The sequence below is a fragment of the Euprymna scolopes genome, chromosome 46 (assembly GCF_053919585.1).
Source record: "Euprymna scolopes isolate OS-2025 chromosome 46, ASM5391958v1, whole genome shotgun sequence".
Classification (NCBI taxonomy): Eukaryota; Metazoa; Mollusca; class Cephalopoda; order Sepiida; family Sepiolidae; genus Euprymna; species Euprymna scolopes.
The window spans coordinates 142,166,364-142,178,873 of record NC_136527.1 but is presented as its reverse complement, the minus strand read 5'-3'; the positions used below and the strand labels follow the sequence as shown (position 1 = coordinate 142,178,873).

Below are 12,510 nucleotides of genomic sequence, written 5' to 3'. Positions count from 1 at the left end.
TCATTTAATAATACCAATATTTTTTTATTTAATAATAACAATAATTTTGTTCATTTAATAGTAATATTTTTTTTCATTTAATAATAGCAATATTTTTTTTCATTTAATAAAAGCAATATTTTTTCATTCAATAATAGCAATATTTTTTTTTCATTTAATAATAGCAATAATTTTGTTCATTTAATAATAGCAATAATTTTGTTCATTTAATAATAGCAATTTTTTTTCATTTAATAATAGAAATTTTTTTTTCATTTAATAATAGCAATATTTTTTTCATTTAATAATAGCAATATTTTTTTTCATTTAATAATAGCAATATTTTTTTTCATTTAATAATAGCAATAATTTTGTTCATTTAATAATAACAATAATTTTGTTCATTTAATAATAGAAATTTTTTTTCATTTAATAGTAGCAATATTGTTTTTCACTTAATAATAGAAATATTTTTTTTCATTTAATAATAGCAATATTTTTTTTTCATTTAATAATAACAATATTTTTTTCATTTAATAATAGCAATATATATGACTTTAATGCACATACTGAATGTCTACTGGAGACCTTATTAGAAGGCTATGACAACAACATATTCTTATCTTTGGATGAAAATTGAATGCATATTGGACAGAACTTGAATGCCTACAGGATATTAACGTACAGTAAAACCTCAAGATTTCGGCTGGTATCAATAAAAAACAAGGGAAATCAAAAAAGAATAAAACAAGAGAGACCTTAAATACTTATAGGAGACCTAACTTCCATGCACATTAAAGTTAGATCTTCATACTAAATAAGAATTGAATGCCTACTGGAGAGAACTGGAATGCATAAAAGAAATAAAATGTATTGCTATGGAGAAATCTTGAATACATACAAGAATAATTATTATCTTAAAAGAAAGAAATGAAAAAAAAAGGAGAGAATTGAATATATCGAACACATAAAGGATAGGAACTGAATGCCTACTTAAGAACTTAAATGCCTACTGGAAGGATATATGAGTCCTTATTTGCCAGAAAACTTAACTTCAATATGCGTATATGTACGTATACGCATATTGAAGTTAAGTTAATGAATATTATTGGAGAAAAATGCATATAATTTTTGGAAAACAGCTTAGAAAGCAGGAAAGCAGAAATAAAAAAAAATTAGAATTGACACTGGCCACTCTGGGTGACGTTGGTCCTTTAAAATAAATATAAATTAAAATAATAATGAGTAAGTAATATATAATCTCTGAATTTTAAATATAATTTCCAGGTCCTATACAATTTCATAATTTTACAGACGCGTTGTGGCGCAGCAGCAAATATTTGCTACAGAGTTATTTGCACATTTATTTATTTTTTTATTTTATTTTAATGCCTCAGAGTCACCTCATCTTACGTTACTGGAAAGAATTTGAATGCCTACAGAACAAATTTAATAATACAAGGTTGAGGCATGCCATTTCTTGAGTTATCTACTAAGATAGTGGATAAAAATGTATTCTCCATTAAAATTTACTGGTTTCTCATATATCTGGTTTTAAAATAAATTTTAATTTTAATATTTTGATCGTAATGTTATTTATTTTTTTGTTTCAATTTGTGGTATATTCTCTTTATCGTGTACAAATTTGAATGTTTGAGATCCTGTATAACGCTCCATCCTCAGCTTGGACAAAATGATGAGAAATTTAAAAACAGAAAACTATAGTCTCCACATCTACTTGGAATCATAAAATAGATCCTTATATATATATATATATATATGTGTGTGTGTGATGATTGCAACGTCTTGTCAGATGAATGCCACTCCCTCAGACACTTAAAGTCCATGAGCTCAAAAATGACTTTTTTTTTTTTTTTTAGTCCTACCGGTGAATTCACATGTTCAAGCAGGCATGACACTGAAGACGGTCATTGAGATCAATTATTACATACTTCCAGCATTTTAAGCTTCCACACGTCACAACTTTTCCATCACCACAGGACTATTTTTATAGACAAATGCCTGAGGGAGTATCTATACATAGATGATGTTATAGAGTCTTCGCTTTGTACGAAAGCTAAGTCTCTCTCTCGGTTCAAAATGTTGAGATCCAGTAACAAGCAAGAGCAAAATAGCCAGCAACAAGTTAAACTTCACACCAGCTTAATGTGGGTACTGATCTCCCGCTTTCTGGTTTTTTACATCAGAGATTTGCTTCTCCTAGAAAGGTTGCCTTCACCACGGCTTATGAGAACTCTCCCCACCCCAACACACACATACATACACACAAACACCCACAGTGCTTGTTGGCGGTTGACTCCAAAAAAGGGTTCATTCACTCTCTGGAAGGTCTTGTTTTTAATCCTTCAGGAAGACTAGCCACCCTCCTCACTAAACAAGTGTGGTGGGAGAACCAGTTTAGTCGTTGGTAAACCGACCATGAGGCAGGTAGTATTGGGTTACATGGTACCAGTAGCGTAGGACATGACCTGACACACGTATATATATATATATATATATATATATATATATATATATATACACATACACTGGCTATATCGATTAGTTTCCTAGATGTACATCTAATGAAACTCATCTGATTATTAAAGAGTGCTCAATGCAGGACAGAGCTGGCATATAATTTGTTTATTATAAAAACATTATTGGTTACATATGTGCATACATATTTCAGTGGTGTCTCAATTGTTGCGGTTTCAAAATCACTCTCTCCATTTTTCTTTGTTTCTTCACCCCCTGCTGTTTCTCTTAACCTTCCCTTCCCTTAAACAAAGGACATGATAGGCTAATGTCAGTTAAACGGGTAAACAATATCTGGGTTCAGTGAACACATTCACCTTCCCTTCCCTTCCATCATCAACTCCTCTACACACGGAATTCAAATATATCAAACAAAAACGCCAATAATTCAGGCAAATGACTTTTTACTTTTTAGACAAAATTAATTTAAATCAAGAAACTCCCAAGCTACTTTTGATTGCATAAATTTCGTTCTGGAATTAATTAGTCGTTTGTTGTCTTATTGGGAGCGATGCCTCTAACATCACGCTGGCCAAATGAATACAGCCAGCTTCGGCCCAACCCAGCCAGTTTTGGTTGGGTGCCAGCCTCGTTTGCGGAGAAGGAGGAAGCTCCTGAAGCAACGGTTGACACTACTAGTCACGTTGACTGAATCCACCAGCCGAAGGATTCCCAGCAGCAGCAGCGGCAGCCACCTCCAGCAGTTCAAACAACCCTTATCGGGACTAAACAACCAGTCCTTAGAGCTAATAAGTTTTCTACCAATGCAATTCACAACTGCTTGCCTCCTGAGACCCACCAGCAGCAAACTTCACTCCCAGTCTCCAGTGCCTCCAGCTCCCTCCTGCAGCCTTCCAGCCCTTGGTGCCTTCTAGCTTCTTCTGCAGCTTTCCGGTAACCTCGCTTGCACCTTGCTTCCTACCGACTGTCCATTCCTTAACACTGGTCCAATGTTCTCAGTGTCTACAATCCAGCCGATCATTCCAGACCCAGCGAACAACTCTAAACCATGTTATGTCTAGAGTACCTGTTCCAGACCTCCAGACCTTAGCCCCTGGGGATGTGCGACCTTCTGGAAAACCAGCATCCAGATCATACGATTTTTCGCTTCCTTCGAACGCTCATCTTTAACCAAACAACCCGTATCTGTCATTCTTTTTTGCCTTTTTGCTGTTTTATAGGTTTCATTATTTCAGTTGTTTTGAAAACTTTCCCATCGGATTTTTGAAAATAAAATATGCATCAAATCACAACGTAATATTAGGAACAATAAACAAATATTTTACTTGTTTGAAATTTATCACAAATATATTTCAGAGGTATACTCCATCTTCAGTGTGTTGTTTTTTTCTTCTTTTTCTTCTTCCTTGACATGTAAATTTGGAGAAAGAAGTCTGTTTTTATAGAGCCGCGTGTTGTATCTGTATTTTGAACTGTTTGAACAACAACACACTGAAGATAGAGGTTACCTCTGAAATATGATAATAGTAATGTGATAATTTCAAACAAGTAAAATATTTGTTTATTTTTCCTAATATTACGTATTTGGCTTTGATACATATTTTATTTTATTCAAATTAAAACAACGTTTCTGTTAAACTAACTCTCATTTTTTGATGATATATATATATACTAGCAAAAGTACCCATCGTTGACTGGGTTCAAAAACAGCCTACAGAAAATGGACTCTGATTTATGAAAGTATGATAGGTTGTAAAGAAATAGCTTCAAATTTGGGGGTATCAAAACCAAAGCAAAATATGATGAAAGTAAAAATAAAATAGATAAACCCCATAATTTATTATACCATACCTGTTCACACTGAAACACTTATCACAATATTCTAAATACATAAATTAGGTCCAGCTCCATAATTTTCCGTAAAATGACGACTTTTAAAAGTTTTCGACTATGTTGAATAAAAAAATCTTGTTTACATTTCGCAGAGGCAAGTAGCTTTCGAGATATAAAGACCTGTATTATGTACTGTAATTCACTGACCACCATATTGTATGCACGCACAATAAACAAATCTACTTCTCTGCAACCGACACTTCCTCACTCCCATTTTTTAAATAGTATTTGTGGGTGGGTATGCTAACAACGAATATCACAGTTAAATTTGGGGCAAATATTTTTTCACACCCACTTCCAAAATGGGGTGTCTATTCCGAAAGCCGTTCTTAACATAGGGGGGAATTTTGGGTGTCTATTCTGAAAGCCGTTCTTAACATGGGGAGATTGGAGGTTTCTATTCCGAAAGCCGTTCTTAACATGGGGATGTTTCAATCGGATTATATGCATCATCATGCTGGATTTATTTTGGAATACATTCTATCTAAAGAATTATTTTGCATTTTGGATCAACTCAAGAGGATTTTCATTCAAACTGAAATATTATCCGCGGTTTGTAGAATAGTAATTTTTTTACATATCCAATATTTTTAATTTTTTTTATTTGGCAGTTTATAGCTACAATAAACTGCAGTTTCACTTAATGCCTTAACTAGCAAATTCTAGAATTATTCTGAAAGCCATTCTGAACATAGGGAGGTTGTGGATGTTTATTCTGAAAGCCGTTCTTAACATGGAAATGTTAAGGGTGTCTATTCCGAAAGCCATTCTTAACATGGGGAGGTTGAAGGTGTCTATTCCAAATGCCGTTCTTAACATGAGGAGGTTGTGGGCTTTTATTCTGAAAACCGTTCTTAACATGAAATTACTAAAGGAAGTGAAAAAATCGTAATCGTTTTGTTTTGCACGCACGGTGCTGAAAAAAAATAGTGGATTTGTTTCTGCTAGGTGGCAGTGTCGGTCACATAGATGCATCTTATTGCACATGCGTACAAACATGGCAGTCAATGAATCACAGTGCATAATATAAGTCTTTATATCTCCAAAACTAATTGTCTCTGTAAAATTTAAATGAGATTTTCTAATTCAGCATAGAAAATTGTGAAGGTGGACCAAAAAAAAAAAAAAAAAATACGCTTAAATGAATGTTTTGCATTTCAACTTGCCGATATGTTTGTACGCATTATCCATCCAAACAAAGATTTCCTCATTTTAAACCATCGTTGATGTATGAATACTATTTCATATTAGTTTCAGTGTCATGTGACCAGTAATTTAAAAGTTTATTGGTTAAATATTTACACACACACGCAGGATGATTGCAATGTCTTGTCAGACGAGAGCCCCTCCCTTAGACACTTAAAGTCCATGAGCCCAAAAATGACTTTTTTTTTAGTCCTACCGATGAATTCACACGCTCAAGCAGGCATGACACTGAAGACAGTCATTGAGATGAATTATTACATACTTCCAGCATTTCAAGCCTCCACACGTCACAACTTTTCCATCACCACAGAACTATTTTTGTAGACAAATACCTGAGGGAGTATCTATACACGCATGATGTTACAGAGTCTTAGCTTTGTACGATAGCTAAGTCTCTCTCTCGGTTCAAAATGTTGAGATCCAGCAACAAGCAAGAGCAAGATAGCCAGCAACAAGTTAAACTTCAGACCAGCTTAATGTGGGTACTGATCTCCCGCTTTCTGGTTTTTTAAATCAGAGATTTTCTTCTCCTAGAAAGGTTGCCTTCACCATGGCTTACGGGAGCCCTCTCCACCCCAACACACACATATATACACATAAACACACACGGTTCATTCGCTCTTTGGAAGGTCTTGCTTTTTAAAACAAGTCTGGTGGGAAAACCAGTTTAGTCATCGGTGACCCGACCATGAGGCAGGTAGTACTGGGTTACATGGTACCAGTAGCATATGACATGACCTGACACATACACATACATACACCTACCTTTTTAAATAAATTGAAATGTCCTGTGAAAACTATTTTCATTAATAATTCATTTTTCTACCTTATCGTTTATCATAATTTTTGGTGGTGTTCCTAAATTCGAGATGACAATTAAGGAGAAACTATTAGTTTTTATTGAAATTCAATATTTCTATTTTCGTTCTCATCCTGAAGAAGTACCAACATTGGCACCTTGCATTCTAGTAGGTTTTTGAAACGTCGGTAGATATATTTTTCTATATCAATCGTGTGTGGATAATATTTACAGATTGGAAAACATTGAACGGGACAATACCTACTAGTCCGGTAGGTGTCAGACGAGATTTTTCAAATGATTTTTTTTTTTCCTACGAGATTTTTTTTATACGAGTTTTTATTTTAGATCTTTTTCAAACAAGATTTTTTTTCTAAACGAGATTTTTTTTTTCAAAATGAGATTTTCTTTTTAACGAAATATTTTTAACCGGGATTTTTTTCAAACGTGATCTTTTTTTTTTTTCCGCACAAATTTTTTTCAAATAAGATTTTTTCGGGTCAAGCAGAAGACGACGACCGGCGACGACCCGCGCACAAGCACATGGTTTTGGCGTTTGTAAACACGTCAACTATTAATTGTCGCTAAAGTTAATGTTTTAAAGAATAATTAAATAAATATTGAATTGTCTTAAAAACGCACCCCCCCCCAAAAAAAACAACAACAAAAAAAAACAGCACATTACATAAAAATCAATCTTACTCGCAAAACTTCGCAAAGTATTCGCAAAAATCCGAAACAGAAATTAAATTTAAATACGTTCGTTTTGCTACTTTCTTTTAAAAAAATCGGGTTTCTGTACACATAGATTCGAAAAAGTTGTCAAAAAACAAATATAGAACAAATAAATGTTATCAAAGGCAAGATAAGTTACTTTTTTACCTAACTGGATATATTTTTGTGTTTTTATTCAGTGTAACATGTTTATTCAGCTCGAAAAACATGCAATGTTTACCGATGTATTGGAAAATTCAAAATGGCAGCCGACTCTCTCTCGGAGAGGGTACGTTTGGGAAAAGGTATTATAAATAATAAACTAGACAAAATACTGTTAGAAAAAACCGAATACATGTCAACTTATGTCACGGTAACATATATTGAGCGAATTTCTAACAGTATTTTGTCTAGTATTGTTACACTGAATAAAAACACAAAAAATACATCCAGTTAGGTAGAAAAGTAACTTATCTTGCCTTTGATAACATTTATTTGTTATATATTTGTTTTTTGACAACTTTTTCGAATCTATGTGTACAGTAATACAAACCCAAAAAATCTTTTGTAAATATATTTTTTTCTTTTAAATCTTCAAAAATTTTGTAAATATATTTTTATTCGACAATTAATATTTGACGTGTTTACAATTAACCAAAGCCATGTGCTTGTGCCAACCGTCAAGGTCGAATCACGGGTGTCACTTGAAATGTGATGTGCGCCGATCGTCGTCAGACGTCATCTTTTGCTACAGGGTATCTATTGCGACTTGACACGATTTTTGTTTTAAACGAGTTGCTTTGTTTCGTACAAGATTTATTTCATGCGAGATTTTTGTTTCAACGTTTTTCTTTGTTTTTTTTTTTTTGTTTTTTTTTTGCTTCAACCGTTTTTTTTTTTCAAGCGAGATTTTGTTTTTACGGAATTTTTGTTTCAACCTAAATTTTTACATACGAGATTTTTTTACATGCGAGATTTTTTTTTTTTTTCCAAGCGAGATTTTTCTAAAATGAATTAAATTAATTCATTTTAGAAAAATCTCGTTTGGAAAAAAAAAAAAAAACTTTTTTTCAAACAAGATTTTTTTCAAACAAGATTTTTTTTCCAAACGAGATTTTTCTAAATCTCGTTTGGAAAAAAAAACAAAACTTTTTTTCAAACAAGATTTTTTTTCCAAACGAGATTTTTATTGCAACTAAGATTTCTTTAACGAGATTTTTTTCAAACCAGATTGTTTTTCAAACGAGATTTTTGTTTCAACCAAGATTTATTTTTTAGAACGAGAATTTCCTAGATGTTTTTCAAACAAGATTTTTTCCAAACGAGATTTTTTTTTTTTTTTTTTTTTTGAAACAAGAAGAGTTACACAGACAAGAGGCAGTGTATCGTTTATATGTGTAACATCTCTCTCTCTCTCTATAGAGGATGGGGGACAGGGAAATTGAAATTTATTTATTACTAGGTGGGGGGGGGGTACCCGCCCTTGCCCGGGTGTTTGTAGGTGTGTGTGTTTTTAGGTAAATGAAAAGAAAAATCGTTGGTTGTTTTAAAAAAAAACTAAGCCTTGACGTGCAGTTGAAAAATAGTAGTGTGAAAAAAAAAAATGTGCGACCTGGCAGGTGCCCGTTTTTGAAGAGTTCATGGCGTGAACTTTGAGTGCGGGACAGTGATTTATTTACCACGAGTCTGTTGGCTTCTTTTTTTTATACGCATGCGGCGATTGTAAGCAATAGCTATTCAACAGTTAACATTTTCTGCGGGACAGTTTTTAATGAGGTCAATAACCCGGTTTGTTTGTTTTTACCTACCTTTGGGGAAAACCAGCTCCCTATTTACTGGGGGAGTGTCTCGTCTCGAAATGAAAGCAACCGTCTGATATGACGAAGACGACATTGACCAAATGTTACATCGCTTTCTATAGACCACTACGAATCGAGCTTCACTTTTTTTATAACGAAAAACGAAAACAACACGTGCTGATCTGAAAATGTCGAATAATTAACGCTTCAAAGTCGGGCAAATTAAATAGAGAGGCGACCCCCGTTGTTAAGTCGTAGATATTATCATTTATACGTGATATAACAAGTTTAAAAAATGAGCGACGGCCTCGAGAATCCGTCGGAAGAAAAGCCTTTTGAAGACATACCTAAAAAGCATACATACATACGTTTTCGCTTTTATATATAGATTATTTCTTTTTTTGGTGGGAGAGAGATGTGTCCTTTGCTAAAATTGGGATAAATCGTTCGGCAACAGTCAAGCAAACTGTGCTGCTGAGGCGGCTGTGAAAATTATGAAGCATATAATGTGGAAGTGTAGGAGAAGACCTATTACTTGGGCTACTAAATATATGAAATATAATAACCGACTAGCCCAGCACAATGACAGACAAAGGCAACAGTACGGAGACCTTGCTATGCTTACTCGTATCGTGAGGTGCAAAAGAAAGAAATTAAGATGCTGAGGCAACAGAACAAAGGCAGAAAATCGAGCCAACTTCATGCTTGGGTCCAACCTCTAAGACCTCACGCAAGAGAATGGGAGGAAGCTATGGTAACCCTAACCCCAACCAGGGAAAGTCAGCAGAGGATGTGTACCTCTACAAGGAGAATTACACGGATAAGGGCAGTGTATTGTTTGTACACATAACATCTCCCTACTTGAAACTATTTTATATTAAGAATTATTAATTTGCCTTATATAAAGAATTAAGAAATTGTTAGGTGTAAATAGAGAAGATATGAAAAACATCCCTCCCAATACTAAGAATGGCTTTCTAAATAATAATGGTTTTGTTAAAGTGTCTCTAATTCTCTCTTTTGTTGCAGATGCTGCATGTGTAGAAGCACAGGTGGGCCTCTTCCAAGACATAACTTAATCACAAGAGATGAACAGAAGAAGTCTCCGAGCAACAGAGACTATTCCAGTTGCTTACTCAGTGAAGGAATTAAGTTGTCTAACAGTGGTAGCAGAGCAGCGATCAACAAAAAAAAAAAAAAAAAAAAAAATGGCCCAAGCACATGTATTCACCGATAAGGTGCCTCCATGTTTTGATAAAGAGAAGGATGATTACCAAAAATGGTTGAAGAAATTTAATATTTGGAAATCAATTACATATGTCGACAGATAGAAACATGGTGGATTGCTGATTTTCGCCTAGATGAAGTGACTCAAGATAAAGTCTTAGAAGCACTAGGAAATACTGATATTACTACAGATACAGGTTCAGATAAAAGTATTTTAGAATTGTCTTGAATTGTTTGAAAAAAAAAAAACTATCAGCGCTTTTGAAGCGTATGAAAATTTTGAACTCTACAAAAGACCACAGAATATAACAGAATTTGAACTTAGATGGAATAAGGCAAAAACACATGACATAACTATGTCAACAGATATACTTGCTTATCGTTTGCTGAAATCGGCAAACTTACCTCAACATCAAGAACAACTACAAAAGCAAAAATTGATTGTGAAGATGATACCGCTATAATTATGGGACAAAAACTTTTGCTATCTTTAGCTAGTAGTGGTCATTACTGTCTTCCTTTGTCTAAACAAAAGTAAATTCTTAATATTAATGAAATCTATAAGATATCAAAGAATTGTAAGATCTGCAAAGAATATCAAAGAGCCCCTCCAAGGCCAATTGTTGGCTTACCCATAGCAACTAGGTTCAATGAGTGTGTAGCTGTGGACCTCAAACAATTTGGGAAAGTTTATCTGTTGCATCTGGTTGACCATGCTACCAGACTTTCTGGAGGAACAGTAATAAGAAATAAATCTCCATCTACAGTTATCAGAGAGCAATTCAAAGTTTGGATTTCAATTTATGGTACTCCCTGTAGTTTACTTACTGACAATGGAGGCGAATTTGCAAATGCAGAAGTTTTAGAGTTCTGCGAACAAATTGAATATTAACGTAAAAACAATAGCGGCTGAATCTGCTGGTCAAATGGCTTAATAGAAAGACACAATCGTATCATGGGGAAAATGATTCGGAAAACAGTTGCTGATTCTAACTATTTCACTTGGATTTACTGTTATGTGGTGTCTCTGTGCAAAGAACAGTCTGATAAATGTTCATGGTTTCAGCCCATTCCAGCTTGTTTTTTCTTGGAATTCTACACTACCATCTCTATTAACAAATAAACCCCCTGCACTGAACCCAGAGGTTTCCAGTGATATCATTAGAGAGAATTTAAATGCATTGCATTCAGCTCGGAAAGCATTTATTGCTATGGAAAATTCAGAAAAACTGAAGAGAAAAGCTGAGGTCGTTGTTTGTGCCTAAAGGGGAGTGTAAGAGTTGCGTTATGTATCATTTCTTCTAAGGGTTGGAAAATGCATTCCCTTTATTACAAAACTGCCTTCCTTCAGAATCAAAAGCTTGAAAGAAAGATCTTTGTTCAACCACCTAAAGAAGCAAAAACATCAAAAGTTTGGCGCTTGAACAAGTCCGTGTATGGTCTTCAAGATGCACCTCGCGAGTGGTACATTACCTTAAGAAGAGCTGTTCTTGACGTTGGATGTAGGAAGAGTTCGGTTGATCCTGGTGTGTTCTTCTGGCATAATAATGACAATCTGGAAGGAATATTAGTCACTTATGTAGATGATCAGCTGTGGGGTGGTACACAGCAATTTGAAAAGGAAGTTATTGAAAAGCTGAGGTCGTTGTTTGTGGTGGGTGTTGAAAACACTAGTGCCTTTACGTATGTTGGAATAGAGTTAACTCAATATGCTGATAAGTCAATCTGTATCAATCAGAATAAGTATGGCCAAAGTTTGTCTGAAATTGCTATAGTAAAAGACAGATCTGCAGATAAATCTTCTCCATTAAATACTGAAGAGATCAAAAAACTCAGATCCACAATAGGTAAAATTAATTGGCTTGCAAACACATCAAGACTTGATCTAAGTTTCAGGGTACACCAAGCAAGTATCTCTCAAAAAGCACCAACTATAGAAAACATAAAAAACCTAAATAAATTAGTAAGAGAAATTAAGTCAAGGCCTTCCTCAATATTATTTCCAAGGTTTGAAACTCTGTCAAACTTGACGCTGAAGGTATATTCAGATGCAAGCTTTAACAGTACAAAAGGCGGTGGTAGTCAGGCTGCATGCATTTTATTTTTAACAAATGGTGAATTATCATGCCCCATTGTCTGGAGTTCTTCGAAAACAAAAAGAGTAAAATCTGCACTAGCAGCTGAAACCTTGGCTCTTGCTGAAGGTTCTGATCATGCATATTTATGGTCCAAACTAATTGCTGAAATCATATTTGGCGAAAAGGATTTCTCTCTACCCATCACTTGCTTAATGGATAACAAATCTTTATACGATGCTGCTCATTCATGCAACCATCTTGGGGATAGACGTCTTCAATTCGAAATCTCAAGCATACGAGAATCCATAGACTAACA

General features: G+C 34.3%; 1 protein-coding gene across 1 annotated transcript in view; it reads left to right on the top strand.

Annotated features, from left to right (window-relative positions):
- The window catches only part of LOC145270218 (uncharacterized), a 115,754-nt gene that overhangs the window by 68,414 nt on the left and 34,830 nt on the right, over positions 1-12,510 (top strand). The window contains exons 4-5 of the mRNA XM_080125850.1: positions 3,027-3,142; positions 11,468-11,963. Of these exons, the coding sequence (XP_079981976.1) occupies positions 3,027-3,142; positions 11,468-11,963 (612 nt within the window). The remainder of the gene's footprint in view (positions 1-3,026; positions 3,143-11,467; positions 11,964-12,510) is intronic.